This window comes from Nicotiana attenuata, unplaced genomic scaffold (assembly GCF_001879085.1).
Source record: "Nicotiana attenuata strain UT unplaced genomic scaffold, NIATTr2, whole genome shotgun sequence".
Taxonomy (NCBI): domain Eukaryota; kingdom Viridiplantae; phylum Streptophyta; class Magnoliopsida; order Solanales; family Solanaceae; genus Nicotiana; species Nicotiana attenuata.
Window position 1 is genome coordinate 75,292 of NW_017671953.1, and position 24,105 is coordinate 99,396.

At 41.0% G+C, this 24,105-nt stretch overlaps 1 protein-coding gene across 2 annotated transcripts; it reads left to right on the plus strand.

Annotated features, from left to right (window-relative positions):
* The first annotated feature begins 11,641 nt into the window (after positions 1 to 11,641).
* On the plus strand, positions 11,642 to 15,074 carry LOC109211034 (uncharacterized protein At3g61260). 2 transcript variants are annotated; one of them, XM_019374533.1, is made up of 4 exons: positions 11,642 to 11,818; positions 12,192 to 13,004; positions 13,366 to 13,447; positions 14,724 to 15,074. In XM_019374533.1, the coding sequence occupies exons 2-4, from the start codon at positions 12,226 to 12,228 to the stop codon at positions 14,931 to 14,933; spliced, it is 1,071 nt and encodes a 356-aa protein (XP_019230078.1). In that variant the 5' UTR covers positions 11,642 to 11,818; positions 12,192 to 12,225; the 3' UTR covers positions 14,934 to 15,074. The 2 variants fall into 2 exon arrangements, with proteins under 2 accessions (XP_019230078.1, XP_019230077.1); XM_019374532.1 differs by having other exon boundaries at positions 11,643 to 11,818; positions 11,975 to 13,004.
* The last annotated feature ends 9,031 nt before the right edge of the window (positions 15,075 to 24,105 follow it).

Genomic DNA, 24,105 nt, shown 5'->3' on the forward strand with positions numbered 1-24,105 from the left:
CTTGATCCCAGTCGAGGTGGGCGAACCCAGCGCTAGATTCCGGTATGCAACCGAGGTTACCAACCAAGAAGCAATGCTCACCAGCTTGGATCTTTTAGACGAAAGGAGAGAGGCCGCACTAGTTAGGATGGCAGCTCAGAAACAAAAGATCGAGAGATATTATAACCGAAGGGCTCGTCTTCGACACTTCAATATAGGGGACTTGGTACTAAGAAAGGTCACCCTCAACACTCGAGACCCTAACGAAGGGAAATTAGGACCGAACTGGGAAGGCCCTTACACCATTTTGAAGGTAACCGGAAAGGGTTCGTACAAGTTAGGAACGATGGATGGGAAAGAACTACCCAATAACTGGAATATAGGCCACTTGAAGAGATACTACTGCTAAAGGTAAGTCTTCTTTCTTCTTCGCTTCCATAAATTTTTTGAGACTTGTCCGATCCTAACCCGTGCAGGTCGATGATCGGTCGCTAAGATAAGTTCGGACATCGGAGAGACTGAAAGCACGAGCTGCACTCTTTTTTCCTTCGACCGTTTTTGTCCCAACTCGGGTTTTTCGGCAAGGTTTTTAACGAGGCAGCAAGAACATCGTGCTACTACAAAGGTATCCAAGGGTAAATCATTGTATACTAGATCGCCCTCCGAAGAAGGCGAAGGTCAATAAGAATAAATGTAAGGGTCAAACGGCCAAAGCGAGCCGTGCCCAACTAGCCTGACCTAATCCGCCCGGATCAGTATGATGTATTGACTATTACTGCAATAGCAAAGACTATCTGATGCATATTCACATCATAACCTAAAGATTTTGTTCGACTCTTCGGTATGCTTTCAAGTCCGATCACATAAGACCTCCTCGAGGCACATTCGAACATAAGACCTCCTCGAGGCACATTCGAACATAAGACCTCCTCGAGGCACATTCGAACATAAGACCTCCTCGAGGCACATTCGAACATAAGACCTCCTCGAGGCACATTCGAACATAAGACCTCCTCGAGGCACATTCGAACATAAGACCTCCTCGAGGCACATTCGAACATAAGACCTCCTCGAGGCACATTCGAACATAAGACCTCCTCGAGGCACATTCGAACATAAGACCTCCTCGAGGCACATTCGAACATAAGACCTCCTCGAGGCACATTCGAACATAAGACCTCCTCGAGGCACATTCGAACATAAGACCTCCTCGAGGCACATTCGAACATAAGACCTCCTCGAGGCACATTCGAACATAAGACCTCCTCGAGGCACATTCGAACATAAGACCTCCTCGAGGCACATTCGAACATAAGACCTCCTCGAGGCACATTCGAACATAAGACCTCCTCGAGGCACATTCGAACATAAGACCTCCTCGAGGCACATTCGAACATAAGACCTCCTCGAGGCACATTCGAACATAAGACCTCCTCGAGGCACATTCGAACATAAGACCTCCTCGAGGCACATTCGAACATAAGACCTCCTCGAGGCACATTCGAACATAAGACCTCCTCGAGGCACATTCGAACATAAGACCTCCTCGAGGCACATTCGAACATAAGACCTCCTCGAGGCACATTCGAACATAAGACCTCCTCGAGGCACATTCGAACATAAGACCTCCTCGAGGCACATTCGAACATAAGACCTCCTCGAGGCACATTCGAACATAAGACCTCCTCGAGGCACATTCGAACATAAGACCTCCTCGAGGCACATTCGAACATAAGACCTCCTCGAGGCACATTCGAACATAAGACCTCCTCGAGGCACATTCGAACATAAGACCTCCTCGAGGCACATTCGAACATAAGACCTCCTCGAGGCACATTCGAACATAAGACCTCCTCGAGGCACATTCGAACATAAGACCTCCTCGAGGCACATTCGAACATAAGACCTCCTCGAGGCACATTCGAACATAAGACCTCCTCGAGGCACATTCGAACATAAGACCTCCTCGAGGCACATTCGAACATAAGACCTCCTCGAGGCACATTCGAACATAAGACCTCCTCGAGGCACATTCGAACATAAGACCTCCTCGAGGCACATTCGAACATAAGACCTCCTCGAGGCACATTCGAACATAAGACCTCCTCGAGGCACATTCGAACATAAGACCTCCTCGAGGCACATTCGAACATAAGACCTCCTCGAGGCACATTCGAACATAAGACCTCCTCGAGGCACATTCGAACATAAGACCTCCTCGAGGCACATTCGAACATAAGACCTCCTCGAGGCACATTCGAACATAAGACCTCCTCGAGGCACATTCGAACATAAGACCTCCTCGAGGCACATTCGAACATAAGACCTCCTCGAGGCACATTCGAACATAAGACCTCCTCGAGGCACATTCGAACATAAGACCTCCTCGAGGCACATTCGAACATAAGACCTCCTCGAGGCACATTCGAACATAAGACCTCCTCGAGGCACATTCGAACATAAGACCTCCTCGAGGCACATTCGAACATAAGACCTCCTCGAGGCACATTTGAACATAAGACCTCCTCGAGGCATATTCGATCTCATATTCGATCACATAAGACCTGCTTTAGGCTCATAAGACCTCAATGAGGCAACACTTAAACTATAAGACCTCAAGAAGGCAAGTCCAAGCTCATAAGACCTTAATAAGGCGACACATAAAACTGAAAGACCTCAGAGGTGAGTTCGAAATTCGTAAGGCCTCGATAAGGCATTATTTTGACCATAAGTCCTCGAGAAGGCGGGTCCAAATTCATAAAATCTCAAAAAGAGGTAATACCGGCTTCATCATCGACTTCACTAAAAGGCGAAGTATACTCGAACTTGTAAGACCTTAAGAAAAAGGCGTAAAATCGATACAAAACCTGAAGGTCAAATTGCGCCCGAGTCCGAACCCACTCACTCGGGGACTGCTTCGAAGAAACCTAAGGGTTAGACTCCACCCGAGCTCGAACCCACTCACTCGGGGACTGCTTCGAAGAAACCTAAGGGTTAGACTTCACCCGAGCTCGAATCAACTCACTCGGGGACTGCCTTGAGAAAACCCGAAGGTCGAAGTTCACCTGAGTTCGAATACATTCACTCGGAGACTATTTCGAAAAATATAAAGGACTACCATCGTTCCGAAAAGATAAAAGGCAAAGTAATAACAAGAATTGGCAAAGGGCAGTGTTGCATAAAAAAGCTCGCTACCGGAGCAATTACATAAGAGGGGAAAAACAAAACAAAGCCTAGCCTATTCCCGGAGTCAATCGGAGCCATCCTCTAATTCTTCGGGGAACGTCGCCCTTCTCGAAGCGTCCTCAGCTTCGGCGGCTTTGGCGACGTCCGATGCAAGATCGAAACCGCGACGTTGGAGTTCAGTAAGAACTTCAAGCCGGGCCTGACACTTCGCATATTCGGCTAACATTCTTGACTGCTGGTTGGCCGCATCAGCATCGGCCCTATATTGGGCCACCATATCGTTGGCAGTCTCCTCGGCCTGAGAAACTTTAGCCTCAGCTTCCCGAAATCGATTGGTCCATAGCTCAATTTCAAGGACTCGAGCCTCATTGGCCAACGTCAAGTCCGCAACCTCTTCCCGAAGGGAAGTCTTCTCCGACTCCAACTGTTGCACCCGGGCTTCCAGTTCGGCTTTGTTCTCATTAAGTTCGGCTCTGCTCTCGTCAAGCTCGGCCTTAACCCGATTAAGCTCGGCTTGCACCCCCCTTAGCTTTGAACCGAGCTCTTTCTTTGCTTCCTCCAGCCGGATAGCACAGGACGCGTGCTCTTAATTCAAAAGGTCCAATCCGGTCCGGCTTTCTAGCAGCTTCTCTTCAAGGACCCGGCGCCCCTCTCGCTCCGCCTCCATTTTGTCCTTGATTCGGAGGAACATCGAGTGATATAGCACCGATGCCTGCAAAGGAAAAGTCTAAAGAGTCAGTACTGGGTCACAAGGCAAAAATATTAGAAATAAAGGAAGAAGCGAGTACCTTGAGCTGCGCCTGTTGGGCTTCGTTGAAAAGGCATGTCCAATCTACAGCCTCGGTTGCAGCCCGGTCTTCCTCCGTCATCAGGTGATGAAGGTAGCTTGCAACCCCGACCGGGGGCCCCAGAGCCCGGACGTCTTTGGGGATAGCAAAAGTTACTATCCTGTTACAGTCCGGGTCCAGGCTCGGAGCTGGAAACCTATCGACAAGCTTGTTGACGGCCGAAGTCCCACTTGATTCGGCCTGGGGGTCTTTCCGGGGGATTTCGAGCCCGAAAGTGTTGGCGGAGGGTACCCCATCAAAAAAGGTCTCGAAGCTACCTCCCATCATCGGGATGTCGTCCGGCAGCTGCCCCCAAGTCGAGGAAGATGGGGGGGACGTAACCGGGTGATCGGTACCCGGGGATGCCCGCGCAGGGGCCGAGGGTTCACTAGCATCCTCAACCCTCACGTCCTCGGGAGGAGCCTCAGCTGGATCGACCACCGGCTCAGGGTCCGGTCGAATGGATCGATGGCGGACGAGCTCCGGCTGCTCCTCATCGTCATCCTCTTTGTCGTCCTCCTCCTCGGAGGACAAGACGATTTGGCTTTTTAGTTTGCGGGCGGCCCTTTTTGTCCGCTTAATCTTCCTTTGGGGCTCGTCCGTACCGGACTCCCCGGGCCTTTTATTTTCTCCCGGAACCGGAAGGGGGCATAGTATTGAAGACCTCATCTCCGCGTCCTTGGGCAAGCCTGCAAAACACGAGGGTTATGATGCATTCCCGATATACAGGAAAAAATGCGCTACCGGTCAAAAAGAAGGCTTACCATGGTTTTTCGCCTCCCACCGACCTTTGGAGATTTCCTTCCAGTTTCGCTCCGAATATGGCCGCTGGGCCACTATCTTGTTTACCCAGCCGGCCAGATCCTTGACGGCAGCTGGAGTTTGGGTCACCGCTGCACAAGAAAAGGGGGTTTCAGGAAGAAGTTGAGGAAAACACGCTCTAAAAGATGAACAGTGAGAAAATACTTACGTTTGAGGTTCCACCTCTCCGGAAATGGCATGCAATCGGCCGGAATCAGGTCGGACGTCCTGATCCGGACAAACCTGCTCATCCAGCCTCGATCTTTGTCTTCATCGATGCTGGAGAATGGGGGTTTGCTAGCCCGGCGGGCCAGTTTTATTAATCCCCCTCGAAATATTCGGGGGCTGTATAGTCGAAGAAGATGGTCGAGGGTAAAGGGGAAATCGCCCTCGACTCTCTCAACAAAAAACCGAAAGAGATATACGATCCGCCACATCGAGGGGTGGATCTGACCTAAGGTCACCTCGTACCGCCGGCAGAACTCCACTATGATGGGTTCTAAGGGGCCTAAGGTGAAGGGATATGTATATACACTAAGATATCCTTCAACGTGAGTCATAATCGACTCGTCACGGGAAGGGGCGACCAGGTCTTTCCCTTCCCATCTACATTCAGCCCTCACCCGGTCTAGGCAACCGGGAGTGATTAGACTAATATACTCCGATGCCGGTTCGCCGCGGCCCGGGACCGATGATGGGTTTTCAACCTGGAAGTCGGCAGATACCGAGCAACCAGTCGGTGTGAATGCTTTCAATGGGGGTTCTGGTGCATGTTCATCAGATCTAGCGGGGCTCGCGGCCGAGCTTGGTCTAGAAGGAACACTTTGTGAAGTTTTCGCCATTTCTTAAAGCTTTACGAAGAGATGAAAAGAAAATACAACCAACGCAGAATTTGAGAAAGATAGGAAATGTTGAACCTGGAAGGGTCGTTTATACTTTTTCCATGAGGCGGTGGCACGAATCGCGAAGCCACAGACACGAAGCGACAGATAATTAAGAGAAGCATTAAATGCCTGCAGCAGGCGTGGTCAGAGCACTCGATGGCTTTTTCACCTGGCGTATGGCCATACGTCACGGGCATCACGTCACCGGTCATATCGTTTATTATCATTACTCTCTAATAAACGAGGGGACTATCTGTATTGGGTGATACCCTTTTTTGCTTGAGCCCGACCGGGTTGGGTCCGGTCCGGAGCAAGTCGGGGCCATCGAACCCGACCTGGATGCAAGGTAGAACGACGGCCACGTCTACAACCGAGGTCGAGTCATTTCGAGACCGTTACAGAGCTCGAAAGGAGTCACCACCGGATGGAGAAACACACAAGGTCGGAAGCCGGACTCGTAACGGATAACCAAGCGTCGCCGGATATCTCGCCCAAACGTGATTTTCTCAACCACTTCAGGCCATTAAGGCGTAATTACAGGGATCCACGATGTAATCAATTTACCTACCTTATTTTTACCCTTAATCAGAATGTATAAAAGGGGATCTCTCTAAATTCTTGTGGAGGAGGAAACACAATTGTTCTAAGCAATACTATATTCTGCGATTATTTACTTTAACAGCAATTGTTGAGTCTTTATCTTTATTTTCCTCAACCTAAAAACCTTTTGTATCTTTTAGTTCACGGATCCTTAAAACCCCATATAAATTCAATTGTTATCCGGATTCGAGGGTAAACAATGTGACTCCTTCTTCCTGCTACCTGTGCGCTCCTTTCTTCCTCCTTTCTTTTCTACTCTTTGTCCTGGATGAGGAATGTTGAAGCTGCAGTTGAAATAGGACTCAAAGGCCTTCAATTCAAGAATGCGGATTTGTTGCGGAAGAACTTATGTCTTCTTGGTGTCGATGTTTCAACAAATGAAAATTGGTTGATGTTCGTCATAAAGTTATATGTTAATTGATCAATTATCTGTTTCAAAATTGTTGAATGGGGTATATTTGCACTTCATAATCCTGTATATATGCAGCCATTGCAAAGTTAAAAGTAGCCAATATAGGAAGCTAATTGTTAATGGCCAATCCCAGGGCTAGGAACTGATCGATCAACATTATAACCAGCAAACTGTTGCCCTGCAACAAGCTTATTGGCATGAACCTTTTTACTTGGGGAAGAAGACAAAACTTCGGCTAGTACGAGTGTATGACAAAAACTTCAGCTTATTTAGTACTGAATTTTTTTACAAATGAACTAAATAATTTCAGCATCTTCTGCTGAAGTTTTTGAAAAAGCTTTACGACAAAACTAATGAATTCAGGACAAAACTTCAGCTTATTTAGTGCTGAAGTTTTTACAAATAAACTAAATAACTTCAGCATCTTCTGCTGAAGTTTTTGAAAAGCTTTACGACAAAACTATTGAATCCAGGACAAAACTTTAGCTAAAACATGCTGAAGTTTAGCAAATAGAGAACAAAACTTCAGCTAGTAGAATGCTTAAATTCAGGAATTACAAACAACTTCAGGCCCGTCTACTAGAATGCTGAAGTTTGTGTGATTCACTTTGCTACTTCAGGCGCGTATGCTTGAAGTTTACGCGAAAAGTGGGTACGCTTGCAATTTTTTTTGCAAAGTGGGTATAAGTTAAAACGTGACCCAAAAAGCGAGTATAGATGCAAATCCCCCTGTAATCTCATTGTCCGTATATATTATAAATAATTCACGCCAAAAATAATAGTTGGTATTAAAATTTAATGAACTCGTCCCAAATTCGGCTCTTACACTAGGGTATTTCTATCTATGTGTTGGCCCAGGTGAAGTTTGTTTTGATGATTGACAAAGGAACTCAAGCATGAACCAAGGTTCATCCACAGCGTACACAGACACGGGCAGATTCGAGCATAAGGGATGCACGCGAGGGAGATAAGTTTATCTTGTTATATATGATATCTCCTGATAAAAAAGGTTGCATAATGATAAGGAGAAGGACTCCTTACTCAAATAAAATATTATCCAAGATAAGGAAGGAGTTAGAAGTTGAAGTTAACTAGAACTCTTCCACCAAAGAAGAGTATAGCATTGGAACTCTAGTTATTTCCTATTCTACTAACTCTATAAATTACAGGATGTTCTCACTTTACAGGTACGCACAAAAGCTGAAAAACGTGAGGTTGAGGGGAAAATAGCAAGGCATTTTGCAAGCAATTCTCCTGTAATTCAAGTGTGCGAACCTGAAGCTACATGAACCAGATAGAAGAACCAGTTCCAAGTGTCTTTCCTTTATTCTAGTTTCATTGTAGTATGTGTTTTCGAATTGTACCTTTCAGCTTTATCTAGAAGCAATTGTATTAGGTACTCTGAGTATTCAAGTTAGAGTTAACTTGAAGTTGTCGCAACAGTTAGAGGTTGGTTGCCACAATGAGATTAGAGGTAATCCTTAGGTTTACAAAGAGTTTTTGTAAATATTGTTTTGGCTCAGTGATTTAGTGAAGTGTTGGGGAAAATCCTACTGAGTAGTAGGTCGTGATTTTTTCACCTTTTGAGCCGGGTGTTTTCCACGTAAAAATACTTGTGTTCTTTACTTTTCGCATTTAATATTTCCGTAATAGTAGTTTAAGGAACACATAGAAAAATCAGGTCCTTCTATAATCTATGCACGCAAAAATTGGAAACCACACAAATCATCCCTATAAAACATCAATATGGTATAAAAAAAATAGGGGGCCTTTGTTGGGAATTTGTCCTGATTTTCTTACTTTGTTTGGATTTATTCTTTTGCTTGATATTAACCATAATTGTTTTACTATTCCTTAAAGGAAAATATAGATCTCTTCCATATTTGGCGGATTCTTTTATTGGAGGAAAATGTTGTGTCCTCTATAAGTGAGAGACCTTCCTTCACACAACAACACAATCACATTCACAATGTAGTCCTTAAGAGAGTCTTGTTTAGGGGAAGATTTTTCTCTCAATAGTTTTTTTTGTTTGTTTTTTATATTAGTTTTCTCATATGTAGGTCAACTGACCAAATCATATTAAATTATTATGCCTAATTTAGTATATGTTTTTTTTTGTCATCTCATTTATCGTTCAAGGTTTGCATTGTTAGCTTCTGCATGACGTCTTGTTATTTTCGACACCAACAAGTGGTATCAGAGCCAATGGTTGAAATGAGATTAAAGACAAGTTCAAGGCGAGTTCAAATCAAGCAACGACCAATTTGACGATAATGAAGATTTTTATCAACAAAAAAATGTCAAAAATACTATACGTGGAGATAAAAGTTTCAACCAAATGGTTTCAAAACTCATGTTGTTGCATATTTAAAAACAAAAACTATTTTTAACCCATACATGAGCTCGAACTTTTCCTCATGTTTTTTCTTAATGCATAGGCTCCACTTTCAACCTTTTGGTTACTTTCAACGCATGAGCTCCAATTTTGAACTCGTACTTACTATTAACGCTGAGCTCACACTTTTAATCCTACTCACTTTTAACATAGGCTCCATTTTTAAACCTATCCACTTTAAACGTAGGGTTCTACTTTTAACTCTGCTCCCTTTTAATGCAGGGGCTCTAATATTTTTATAAGTGCTCATCTTTAAAGCACGAGGCTCCAATTTTTAACCCACACATTTTTGTAACTACCTCAAGCAGCAGTGATGAAGAATATGTGAAGAAGGCGGATCAAGCATTATCAAGAAAATTCAGGCCAAATGGGAGAATTGTTCGGAATTTTCCCGATTTTCTTGCATTATTTGAATTTATTCTTTTACTTGAAGGAAGAGTAGAATATTAACCATAATTATTTTACTTTTCCTTAAAGCAAAATATAGATATTTCCCATATTTGACGGGTTCCTTTTTTAGAGGAATGTGTTGGCCTCTATAAATTGAGAGATCTTCTTTTACACAACAATACAATAACATCCACAATGTAGTCCTTAGAGAGTCTTGTTTAGGGGGAGATTTTTCTCTCAATAATATTTTTCTGGTATATTAGTTTTCTCACATGTATGTCAATTGGTCAAATCATATTAAATTATTATGCCTAGTTTAGTATATGTTTCTTTGTCGTCTCATTTATCGTTCAAGATTTACATTGTTAACTTACGCCTGACGCGTTGTTATTTTCGACCCAACATCATTGTCATCCTCATCAACTATCCCAATTTAATATTTTTCCAGAAATTGTACCACTCTAGGGAACAAATGCAACAGTCCCATGCCCATCCTGGCCATGTGAAATATCTCAGAATTGTTTTTGTTTATTAGCAATATATCTAATCCAACACTGCCAAAAACTCACATACTGACATCTGCATTAAATATTGTACCCCCCCCCCCCCAAGTGTCACTCCCATTTGATGTCTACAGCTGCCTTTGTTACCTAGCTACTAACCGTTACACTAGAAATTTTATGTAAATGTGTACTTTTTCTATATATAGTGGAGCAGTGCCTTAAAATATTCGAAGAATCATTATTTATCTATGGTTTTTTGGGTTAAAGTGTCACTGAAACTATTCCCAAGATTCCATGGAGAGTGAAATAGTGGGAGGTAAGTTACAAAAACCCACTTACCCAACTGTGTATTTAGGAATAAAATGCACAACTTTCTAGGTAAAAGAGTTAGTACTTCAAATTTATTTTATTAATAATGCGTTTAATGTGAATTTTATACTATCAATACTATCTCCTGTCCACAATAAGTGGCCATTTTATCTTTGACATACCTATTAAGGAAATACAAAAGAAAAAGGACGTAATACTAAATTAACCTTAATTTAGAATATGTAAATAAGGGCAAATTTTGAAAAAAAAAATTAAATCCTTCTTGATTATATAAGTGGACACTTATTTTGCACCAAAATAAAAAGGTAAAATAGTCATTTACTGTGGACCGGAGGAAGTATATTTTAGTCGGTTATAATAGATTATTAATGTTATGAAATATATATATTTATATGGATGTCCACTAATCAAATGTAACTCCCACTACTCTTCTCCATTATGTAGATAACCCCCACTACTTCTCATCATTATTGTTGTAACTCCCACACCTCCATAACCTACCCATGATCTTCCTACATGATCTCAAATGCTTAATAGCATATTTATGGAATTCTTTTGATATACCTCAATGTTGTACTATAAATAGAGGATGAGAACTCACTTTGTAACACACTTGAATACATAGAAGAAATAAAAAAGTTATCTCTTCTTCTCTTATTCTACTTATCTTCTTGTTCTATATTGTTACTTTAAGCTAAGTTTTGTAACAATTAATTCATTTTTCATGTTATTATTTCAGGATTGATATGTAGAGTTCCTAATTGCTGCAAGTTAACTTAATCTAATAGTATAAAGATTTTTTCTACTCAATATACATATATAAGTTTTTTACTTATTAGAGAGAGGGGTGGGAGGGGGTTATTTTTATTCATCTTTGTATTATTACGAATTTAACTTTTATATATTGATATATAAAAGAATTCTTACATTATTATGTCACTTAAAAGATAGTTACGAGTAGCTATATAAAAAAAGTGAGATTAGTGACCTAAAAAGTAAGATATTTTTACTTACTAAAATATACTTCCTTTGTTTCAGTTTATCTAAATCTATTCTCTTTTTGATCTGTTCTAAAAAGAATGACCCTTTTCTAAATTTAGTAACAATTTAGCTTAAACTTACAATTCTATCTTTAATAAAAAAAATTTATATCCTCACAAATACTTTGGGGTCTTTTTGACTCGTTTAGGACCACAAATTTTCTTAAATTCCGTGCCCAGTCAAACATGTTCACATAAATTGGAATGAAGAGAGTATTTAAATACATTAATACTATTAAAAAAATTGAGTTGTGAGTATATATAATTTAAATCCTTAAATTATTAGGAACAATTTTTTGGTGTGTACCATGCAAATGAAGACTATTTTACTAGAAAAGTTATCAGCAGAATACAGTGGATCTGAACTTGATATCTTTTAGCTCTGCCAGTCTCAAAAAATCATGGTTCCGAGGATTTAGTATTCCCTGCACTCTCTGCTTCACTCTTCAGCTCCTCTTCAAGTTTGTTATGGTGCACTACTCTTTTTCCTCTTCTTTCTACTAAAATTAACTCTTTTACTAATTAACTCATTTTGCCAAATCTTAAATGAATTCAGTTGTTTGTCGTCTATATTTGAGGTTTTTTTCATTTAGTACACTGTTTAACTTTGCATATTAATTATTTCAGTGCTGCTTCTGAAGGTTTTGTTCTTTGTTTCAAACAGTGGATCCCATTTTCAGAACTAAACATAAGATAGTTCTTTGCTGCTACTTATAAAAAACTGAAGTTTAGCACAAATCTTAAGTATCTAGATCTGCCTTTAAAATCCATATAGACTCTTTAGAATTGTTCATAAGTAATTAGGCAAAAGTAATCAAGAGAAGGGGTGATTTTGTTGGTACAGTACAAGCAACCACAAGAAGTTGTGGTATATAAAAATGAGATCCATAGAGGACAAAGGATGCTTGAATTATGGACAAAAACAAGAGGTTGTAGGAGGAGGCAGCAGTATGAATTTTGAGTTTCATAAAGGGAATGGAGTAAATCGTGCAACGACACACCATAGAGCAGCAGCCTCAGGTAAACCAACACCATCAAAATGGGATGATGCACAAAAATGGTTAGTGAATCTTTCAAGAGGTGGAGGAGAAAAACAACAATCTAAAGCCACCCCTCGAAACTCGAATGCTGATGACTTAAGGTTGATTGCACCAGTTCCAAAGAAAGAGGATTATTCGAGTGGCGAGGAGGGAGATTCTAGTAGTATGATTCAATTTGAAGTTGAAACAAAGAAAGTTGATTGTGATGAATCAATATGGAGAATTAATAAGGCTTCTAATAACAACTCTGCCTCAGCTGTTCGATCGATATGTGTTAGGGACATGGGAACAGAAATGACCCCAATTGCAAGCCAAGAACCATCAAGAACTGCCACTCCAATTAGAGCTACAACTCCAGCAGCAACAAGTCCAATATCCTCAGGATCTTCTACTCCTGTTAGGGGCCACAATGGGCTACTGCAGACTATAGAAAATGGTCAAACTGTTGCCACCACAGCTCAGAACAGGGGAAATGCAGGGACTACACGAATCGTTCACGATGCAGAAGAAACTATTGACAATGAATTAGCAGCTAAGAAGGAAACTGAACCTGCAAATCCACTAGAAACTCGCGCAATGGCTTGGGATGAGGCTGAACGTGCCAAGTACATGGCCAGGTAATGTTCTAGATAGGCTGCTCTGTTGACTAAAAATTACCGTACTATATATTTTTTCATTTCAATAACTTTTATCCAAATACATAACTGCTTATCAGTTCCGGCATGCAGTTAAAAGCTATGTTGCTTGGACTCACCGAAAATGTTGCCGGGTGCGTGTCGAATTCTCCAAAAGCAGTGTATTTTTGGAGAATCTGACACGGGTGCGGCAGTAGTTTGGAGAGTCCGTGCAACATAGGTTAAAAGCGATTTTCATGCTTATTTGCTACATATAATCAACTAATCTAAACGAGCCTGTTTGTACCACTCTTTCTTTGCGTTGATCATATGAGTAACAGCATATATATTGATTAATCTGCAGGTATAAGCGCGAAGAGGTGAAAATACAAGCTTGGGAAAATCATGAAAAGAGGAAAGCTGAAATGGAAATGAAAAGAATGGAGGTAATCAATCTTAATTCATTTTGACATGTCACTTTCTTTCACTTTAATCTTACTCAGTTCGCTAGCATTAGTGTTAGTATGATATCTTTTATTCATAGATGGCTATTACTACCTAGAGTTTGACTGCATTCTTGGATTCAATCTTATTTTATCTTGCTGTTATTCCTACTTGTTGCAATTACCTTTTCTTTTTCAATCGTTCTCTAGCCGAGGGCTATCGGAAACAGCCTCTCTGCCCTTCCAGGGGTAGGGGTAAGGCTGCAAACATCTTACCCTCCTCAAACCCCACTTGTGAGAAACTACTAAGTTTGTTATCGTTGTTGTTGTACTTTCTTTCATTTTAATTTTTACACATCTTGCTTGCGGCGGTGAGTACCTGATTTATTGTTAGAGACAAATATAAAATATTAAGGGGTCGTTTGGTATGAGGTACAAGTAGAAATACTTCTCCGATAAAAATTTAATATCATCTTAATACTTTGTTTGGTTAGCAAACCTGTGATAAGTTATCCTGGGATTAAAATTAGTACCGGGATAACTTACACCTTGTAGGGGGTGGGATAATTAGTGTCGGGATAACTTATACCTTCTTCTTATAAATTATACAAATGTCATTTTTAATATAACATACCAAACAGTGGATAAAAACAATACGAGGATAACTAATCCCAGCATAACTTATCCCATCATAACCTATATTCAAACCAAACGACCCTAAGTATGCAGGTGCAGACTACAACTGCACTCACCATTCTTTGTTAAAGTAGGTGCGAACTTGATATCAATATACTTTTTGAAAATAATTAACTTACCGCTGCCCAGTACTTGTATCAATATACTTTACACTTAAGGCCCCGTTTGGCCATATATTTTGGCACCGTTTTTTTAAATCTTTTTTGAAAACATTATTTGTTCATGATTAATGATCTATTTTTGAAAAATTTGTGAAATTATTTTTCAAGTTCCCAAAATCTAGTTTAGGGTAGATTTTGGGTGAAACTTGTTCTCCCACTCACAAAACTTCAAAAAATTTTCAAATAAAATGCATGTCCAAATATAATTTCAACTTCCAAAAAGTATTTTTCAAAACTACTTCAAAAATTATTTTTTCAAGTTTCAACTAAATCTATGTCCAAACGCTAGCTAACTATACTACCTATAATAGTAAAGTCAAAAAACTATTTCTCTTCACATTAATTAAAGTCAGTTTGATAGGTAAGTGTTGTCATTATAGTGAGTAATGTTGAGTGACTTTATTATTATATATTGGGTACAGGTAAAGGCAGAAAGAATAAAAGCAAGGGCACAAGAGAAGTATACAAATAAGTTGGCATCAACAAGGAGAATAGCAGAGGAGAAAAGAGCCAACGCTGAAGCAAAGCTGAATGAAAAAGCTGTAAAGACTTCTGAAAAAGCAGATTACATAAGGAGGACTGGTCATCTTCCTTCCTCTTTCTCTTTTAAGTTACCTTCTTTCTGCTGGTAGCACCTTTCTTCTTTAGTACAATTTGAAAGGCTACAGATGCGAACCAGGATTTGAAGCTACAGATTCGGAATTATTGTCCTTTTAAGTTATTGAATTATAAATTAATAATTTGTATATATTTAATAAATTTTTCAAAACAAAGTATAAATTTTGGATCAAAGTTATTGGTTTCGACCAAACCTGTAACCTAAACTCTAGGTTCGCGCTCCTGCATGCAGTCCACTACTAAAATATGTTAGAAATCATAAAATTTTGATGGAATTTCGACGGCAAAGATATTTTGAAAATTTTGATTTGGGTGAAGTTTGATTTGAAGATGAAAATGTGTTTGGACATAAGTTTTCAAAACATATTTCACTTTTATTGTTGAAAAAATATGAAACATGATTATACCAACAAGTTCTAAAAACTATCACAAATACCCAACAATACCTTTATCAATAACATTCATTATATTATAGCAAACTATAGTCCTGAACATAAATAAATTTGATACAAAATTATCATTTTATAATGAACTACATAACACACTATCAGATAACTGAGAAGACGAAGCAACATTGTTACAAAATAATAAATGGTGGGCTCTTTTATAAAATTCAAAAGTTTGGGGTAATTTTTAAAAAATGTAATGATGATATTTTGGGCCATTTGAGATTTGGATTTTGGGTTTTGGGAATTTGCCAAAATGTAGATAAAATCTAGGGAGAAATTCAAAAATAGCCAGATTTACCACTGGTCGTTGAAAAATAGCCAAGTTTCAAAAGTCATCGAAATTTAGCCACTTTAAATCTGAGCGAAAACACTGTTCAAAATCCGGAAAAATACGCCCGCAAATTTTACGGGAGTTCCAGCATAAGTATGCTTGAACTCCGTAAATTTTACGGGAGTTCCAGGATAACTATGCTGGAACTCCCGCAAATTTTACGGGAGTTCTAGCAAGTATAATTGTCCAGTATAATATACTGGAGTTTGGAGCACTGGTGCTCCAGTCTCCCGCAAATTTTACAGGAGTTAGCAAAGTTTACCGGTCCAGCATAATATGCTGGAGTTCGTACACAAATGCACCAGAACTCCCGTATATTATACTGGACCGGTCCCTATTGCAGCAAAATAGTGGCTATTTTTCATTGACTTGATAAACGCTGGCTATTTTTCATTGACCAGTGTGAAAACTGGCTATACCATGATATTTTAACTAAAATCTAAGGCCAAACGTGTATTTGTCAAAAGAACCCCAAATATATTTTGGCAAAATCTATGGCCAAACGGGTCCTAAACTTTTCGACAAGATGCCATATGACTTTTTGATTCAATCGCGAACTTTTGGTAGTTAATTTCAAAAGGTAATTAAACATTAAAAGAGGCAACTAATCCATATGCCATATGACGTTTTAATTTTTACACTTACAGCTTCCTTTTTTCCTTTTTTTTGTGCTTTTTCTAGCCTTTAGAAATACCAACATTGATAGAGGAAAAACCTGTTCATTGGTGTTTACTCCCTGATCTATAAGAGGGTTCATGAACTTTTAACATTTTTCTCTCGAAATTCTTGAATGGCACGCACTCGACATTTAAAAAAGCAGCCCTATCTCCCACAAGCCTGTTTGTCTGAGCTGTCAAAATTATTTATTTGAACATTACTTATTTAAAAGTATTTTTCAAAAAGTATTTATGAAGATTAGCAGTTTATGTTTGGCCAAATTGTTTGAAAAGTATATTTTGCAATATTTTGATAAGCAAATTGTATTTGGTCAATCTTTTCAAAAAAAAAAAACTTTTGAGTATCAAATTACGATAAAAAAGAGTAAATATTTAGTTTACAATTAGCATTATCTTAAAAAGAAAATTTAATATTTTTTATAAAAAAAGTAATAATTATTTAATTAAAGTATAAAATATAAAGTAATATATATTAAAGATTTTAATTAATATAAACTAGAAGTATATAAAAGCAATAATATTGGTAGGAACATGTGTGCTTACAAGTTACATGTATTAACACTATCAATTCTTAAGAAAACAACAAATTAGGTAGTATTGCATTATGTCAAACTATATTATATGCATGCACGCCAAAAAAAAAAGTTATAAACTGGAGATCATATAATATTGGTATACTACAAAACAAAAAAAAATTATTACCTTTTGAAGAAAATGAGTAAATTTGGTGATTAGACTTTGTATACGGTCGAAATCAGGTATGCCTCGATTTCGTAGGCTCGAGGAGTTGATTTGAGAATGAGCTCAAAACGGACCTGGCTCGAGCCCGATGGCAGAGTATGGAGCTTGAGGATCGAAGTGATCGATGAAAACCAAGGCCGAATATGACTAACCTCGAGTAAGACATAATAACAGAATGGTGAGATGTTAGCACCCAGCCGAAGGTCTCGGCGGAAATCTCAGAATGGATCATACCAAGCGGTTATCGGCGCCAATCACGGGATTTATTTTCGTAATTAGAAGTGTACCTTATTTAGGACTCCTCTATTATATAAAGGGGAGCCCATTCATTTGTACGACACGTTTTTGACAGATAATATAATACATGCACTTTATTCACTAGCTATTCTATTCACTGTTCATCAAGAGTTGCTTTGTATCTTGCTATTCCTACCATTCTACCTCGAGGCCATCATAGCTTGAGGTCGAGATTTGACTTGCACACTGGCTTGATTTATTTTATTCTTCTATTTATACATTTAATTCTTTGTTTATCAATTGGCATTGAGTTAAATCACATATCCTTAAAACCAAAATATAAGTTTAATTGTTACTCGGATTTTAGGGTAAATAGTTTGGTGCCCACGTGGGGCTAAGAATAATAGTGATTTTTTCAGTGCTGATTCTGATAACACACGTTATTTTCACACTTGTTCTTATCAAGAATTTTTGTTCTCAGGTTAAAACATGTTAAATTCACAAAATGCACCCCTACATGCTGATGATGGTATTGGATTTTACGGCGAAAACGATAACGTAATTGCTCCAGGAGCCGGGGTGCCACCGGCTAACCTCGGGGGAGTACCGGGTGCTGATCCAGTCGATGTCAGTTCGCACATTGCTTTGAATGCAGATTTAGGTGCAGACCCCGAAGGGAGTGTACGCAGGGAAGGCTGATCTGGTGGCCAAGGAACACAGGGCATTGGTGACGGGGGAGTTAGCCTCCAGGAAATATTCGAGATGCTACAGGCTCAGCAGGCTGCTATCGCTCAACTTCAAAGTCAACATAGAACCCCAAGTGTGGTCGAACCAGAGATCACTCGCCGTACCGAGCCAGTGCCAGAACGGTCAAATGGTAACGGATCAGGGATTGATCCTGTAATTATGAAGATGCTCGAGGAGCTCACCAAAAGAATCGAGTCGGGAGAGAAGAAAATCGAAGATAATGATAAAAAAGTAGAAACATACAACTACTGGGTTGATTAGATACCGGGGGCACCCCCGATCTTAAAAGGTTTGGATGCAAAAAAGTTCGTGCAAAAGCCTTTTCCTCAGAGTGCAGCTCCGAAGCCCATTCCTAAGAAATTTTATGCCGGATATACCTAAATATAACGGGACAACCGATCCCAATGAACACATCACTCTCGTACATATGCGGGATTAAAGGAAATGACTTAAATGATGACGAGATCGAGTCGGTTTTGTTGAAAAAATTTGGGGAAACTTTGTCAAAGGGAGCAATGATCCGGTATCATAACCTGCCACCAAATTCCATCGACTCATTTGCCATGTTAGCAGACGCCTTCGTGAAGGCGCACGCCGGGTCCATAAAGGTCGCGACAAGAAAATCAGACGTTTTTAAGATAAAACAGAGGAGTGATGATATGTTGAGGGAGTTCGTATCCCGATTTCAAATGGAGCACATGGAGTTGCCACCGGTCACAGATAATTGGGCCAGCCAAGCTTTCACCCAAGGGTTGCGAGCGAAGTTCGATAGAGTCACAACAGTTGAAACAAAACTTGGTCGAGTATCCAGCTGTAACTTGGGCAGATGTTCACGATCGATATCAATCAAAGATCAGGGTCGAGGACGACCAACTAGGAGCCCCTTCCGGTTCAGTACATCCAAACAAGTTAGTAGTTAAAACCCAGAGGGACATCGACAGGGAACAAAGGTCGAACAGGGAGCGATATCAACCATATACCGCATATCGAAGGAACAATAGCTCGGGACGCAAAACCCCACGGAATGATCGAAGGAACAATTGAGGACAAAATTCTCGGGGACTTATGAGTAAAAACGGTTTTGATAAGAATGTTGATCCCGTGGAGGCACCTCGATTGTCGATATATAACTTTGGCGTTGATGCATCAGGTATTGTATCAACAATCGGAAGGATCAAAGATACTAGATGGCCCATACCTAAACAAACCGATCCTTCCCAAAGGAACCCAAACTTGATGTGCAAATATCATGGCACGCATGGTCACAGAACCGAGGATTGCAGGCAATTAAGGGAGGAAGTAGCCCATCTATTCAACGAGGGCCACCTTCGAGTGTTCCTCAGCGTTCGAGCCAAGAACCATTTCAGAGACAGAGATGCCAATAGGAAAAATGAACAGGAGGAACCGCAACACATCATTCATGTGATCGTCGGCGGAGTTGATATTCCACAAGGGCCCGTATTCAAACGCACTAAGGTGTCGATTACTAGGGAGAAGCGGATCCGGGATTACGTGCCCGAGGGTTCCTTATCATTCAATGATGAGGAAGCAGAAGGCCTTTCTCAACCACACAACAATGCTCTGGTAATTTCTATCTTATTAAATAAAGTTCAAGTTAAGCGTGTTTTAGTGGATCCAGGTAGTTCGACGAACATCGTCCGATCGAGGGTCGTGGAACAACTCAGTTTGCAAGATCAAATTGTACCCGCAGCTCGAGTCTTAAATGGCTTCAACATGGCTAGTGAAACAACTAAAGGTGAGATTACTCTACAGTGAACGTGGCTGGAACCATTCAAGATACCATGTTCCACGTGATCGAGGGCGACATGAGGTACAATGCCCTACTCGGGAGGCCTTGGACCCACAACATGAGGGCAGTTCCTTCGACTCTTCACCAAATTATGAAATTCCCGACGTTGGATGGTGTGAAAACGGTGTACGGGGAGCAGGATGCGGCAAAAGAAATATTTGCAGTTGACGAGGTAATACCGGTATCAACCTCGGAAAGGTCGAGCATCAAAGGTAAACAAGAAACCAAATAGCAATCACAGCCACCAGCCTCGACCGAATCGGGAAAGCAGGAGATAGAAGAAGAAGAGGAGGATTTCTGACTCCTCGAACCTTTATTGTACCCGAAGACTCCGACGCCACCAAATCAACGGTCGAGGAGCTAGAACAGGTTATATTGATCGAGTACCTGCCCGAGCGAAAGGTATACCTGGGAACGGGGTTAACCCCCGAACTTAGGAAAAAGCTTATTCAATTTCTTACCGATAACATGGATTATTTTGCTTGGTCCCATTTAGATATGACAGGGATCCCACCAGAGATAACAACGCATCGGCTAAGCCTTGACCCCAAGTTCAAGCCGGTGAAACAAAAGAGAAGGCCCCAGTCCGAGGTAAAGCATGCATTCATAAGGACGAGGTAACTAAACTTCTCAAAATAGGGTCCATTCGGGAGGTAAAATACCCCGAATGGTTAGCCAATGTAGTCGTAGTCTCTAAAAAAAGGAACAAACTTGGAATGTGTGTAGATTACAATGATTTGAACAAGGCATGCCCCAAAGACTTTTTTCCACTGCCTAACATCGATCGCATGATCAATTCCACGGCTGGCCACGAGACCTTTACCTTTCTCGACGCCTATTCCGGTACAATCAAATTCAGATGAACCTGGAAGACCAGGAGAAGACTTCATTTATCACTAAGTATGGAACATATTGTTACAATGTAATGCCCTTCGGGCTAAAAAATGCAGGAGCCACTTACCAACGCCCAGTAAATAAGATGTTCGAAGAACAAATAGGTAAGTCAATGGAAGTCTATATTGATGACATGCTAGTTAAGTCCCTGCGCGCAGAGGACCATTTGGCTCATTTGTAGGAAATATTCGAGATTTTGAGGAAATGTAACATGAAAATCAACCCCGAGAAATGTGCTTTCGGGGTCGGCTCGGGCAAGTTCCTAGGCTTCATGGTGTCAAATCAAAGGATCGAGATCAACCCCGATAAAATCAAGGCCATCGAAGACATCACCGTCGTGGACAACATAAAAGCCGTGCAGAGGCTAACTGCACGGATAGTTGCTTTAGGCCTATTTATCTCAAGGTCATCGGATTGAAGCCACAGATTTTTCTCCTTACTCAAGAAGAAGAATGATTTCACCTGGACCCCGGAGTGTCAACAAGCATTAGAGGAATTAAAACGATATCTATCGAGCCCACCATTGCTTCACACCCCGAAGGCAGATCAGAAACTCTACTTATATTTGGCAGTGTCAGAAATCGCAGTAAGTGGTGTCCTGGTTCGAGAAGACCAAGGTACACAATTTCCTGTTTACTATGTAAGTCGAACCTTAGGGGAATCAGAAACTAGATATCCACACTTAGAGAAATTAGCACTTGCACTAATAAGCGCTTCTAGAAAGTTGAAACCATACTTTCAATGTCACCCTATATGTGTGTTAACCACTTACCCACTTCATAATATTTTGCACAAACCCGAACTTTCGGGTCGATTGGCCAAGTGGTCCGTCGAACTCAGTGGGTACGATATCGAGTATCAACCCCGAACGGCCATCAAGTCTCAAATTTTAAAGGACTTCGTGGGCGATTTCACGCCAACCCTCGTACCCGAAGTTGAAAAGGAACTCTTGTTAAAATCGGGTACATCGTCGGGGGTATGGACCCTTTTCACAGACGGCGCTTCAAATGTGAAGGGGTCCGGGCTAGGCATCGTTTTTAAGACACACATAGGTAACACTATTAGGCAGTCTATCAAAACTTCTAGATTGACTAACAATGAGGCTGAGTACGAGACCATGATTGCAGGTCTCGAACTAGATAAAAGCTTGGGGGCAGAAGCCATTGAAGCCAAATGTGACTCTTTATTGGTAGTGAACCAAGTAAACAAAAGCTTCGAAGTTCGAGAAGATAGAATGCAAAGGTATTTGGACAAGCTACATGTAACTTTTCACTGCTTCAAGGAGTGGACTCTAGACCACGTACCTCGAGAACAAAATAGTGAGTCCGATGCACTCGAAATTTTGGGATCATCGGTCGAGGAAGATGATATTATCCCGGGGGCTGTCGTCCAATTATCGAGATCCGTGATCGAGGAAGGTCATGCCGAGATAAACTCTACAAACTTGACCTGGGATTGAAGGAATAAATATATTGAATAGTTAAAGAATGGAAAGCTCCCATTGGACCCTAAAGAGTCGAGGGCCTTACGGACCAAAGCTGCTCGGTTCACATTGGATGAAGATGGAACATTATACAGAAGGACGTTGGATGGGCCATTGGCGGTATGTTTAGGGCCGGGGGACACCGATTATGTTTTATGAGAGATCCATGAGGGCACTTGTGGGAACCACTCCGCCGCCGAATCTTTGATTCGCAAAATCATTAGAGCAGAGTATTACTAGGATAGCATAGAAAAAGACACTAAGGAGTTTGTTCGAAAATGTGATAAATGTCAAAGGTTTGCACTGATGATCCATCAGCCCGGAGAGCAACTTCATTCCGTCCTATCCCCATGGCCATTCATGAAATGGGGGATGGATATCGTCGACCCTCTTCCAACTGCCCCAGGTAAAGCTAAATTCATTTTATTTATGACTGATTACTTTTCTAAATGGGAGGAAGCACAGGCCTTGAAGGTCAGAGAAAAAGAAGTTATAGACTCTATCTAGGACCACATCGTGTGTCGATTCGGGATACCTGCCGAAATCGTATGCCACAACGGAAAGCAATTCATCGGCAGCAAGGTAACGGAGTTCCTCGAAGAACACATAATAAATAGGATCTTATCGACGCCGTATCACCCAAGCGGAAACGGGCAGGCCGAATCGGCGAACAAGACTATCATTCAAAACTTAAAGAAAAGGTTGAATGACGCTAAGGGGAAATGGAGGGAAGTTCTACCCGAAGTTCTTTGGGCATATCGAGCGACATCGAAGTCCAGCACAGGGGCATCCCCGTTCTCCTTAGTATATGGCTTCGAGGCCTTAATTCCAGTCGAGTCGGGGAACCTAGCGCCAGATTTCGACATGCAACAGAGGAATCAAATCACAAGGCTATGAATACCAGCCTCGAACTCATGAATGAAAAACGAGAAGCTGCGCTTGTTCGGATGGCTGCATAGAAGCAAAGAATCGAGAGATACTACAATAGAAGAACCAACCTTCGCCACTTCGGAATCGAGGACTTAGTTCTAAGGAAAGTCACCCTCAATACTCGAGACCTAAACGAAGGGAACTAGGCCCAAATTCAGAAGGTCCATATCGAGTTATCGGCGTCATCGGAAAGGGATCTTACAAACTCGGCACAATGGAGGGCGGACAATTGCCAAACAATTGGAATGTATCACTGCACAAACGATATTATTGGTGAGGTATGACCTTATCCCTTTTCGATTTATATTTGATACTAACTTATTGCAGGTGTTCGATCGAAGACGTCGAGAAAACTCTTCAACACGCAGACCATAGGTTTTAAAGCACACGTTGCACTCTTTTTCCCTTAGATTGGTTTTTATCCCAAATGGGTTTTTCCGGCGAGGTTTTTAACGAGGCAACAATTATGTGCTACCTAAGGAAAATTCAACAGTATCTAAGGCTTCTTTTCAATCAACCTCGAATACTAGGGGGCATCACCCTCGGAGGATATATTTTCGAGAAAAATGCTTCATGAAAAAGGGTCTTGATAGGGAAACTTTGTAATGGGCCAAATGGTCAATTGAACCGTGTCCATATAGATTAGTCGATCCCCGATGGAAAAACATGTACGCATGTATAAATTATTCAAAAAAGCATTCTTTTCTATATCAAACACTTTGTGTCTCAAAGAAAACTTGCTACTATACGAGCTCTATACTTATGATTTTGTGAAAATTGGCTCAAGGGCCAAGCGCAAATATACCTCGAACACTCGGGGACTGGCATCGATAATCAACATGTTCGAGTTATCTAAACTCGAATTCATAAGACCTCAAGAGGCGCCC

Coding starts and splice junctions, on each gene's coding strand:
- LOC109211034 (XM_019374533.1), top strand. CDS start 12,226: ATGAGATCCATAGAGGACAAAGGATGCTTGAATTATGGACAAAAACAA. Junction 13,005..13,365: donor CGTGCCAAGTACATGGCCAG/GTAATGTTCTAG, acceptor ATTAATCTGCAG/GTATAAGCGCGAAGAGGTGA. Junction 13,448..14,723: donor TGGAAATGAAAAGAATGGAG/GTAATCAATCTT, acceptor TATTGGGTACAG/GTAAAGGCAGAAAGAATAAA.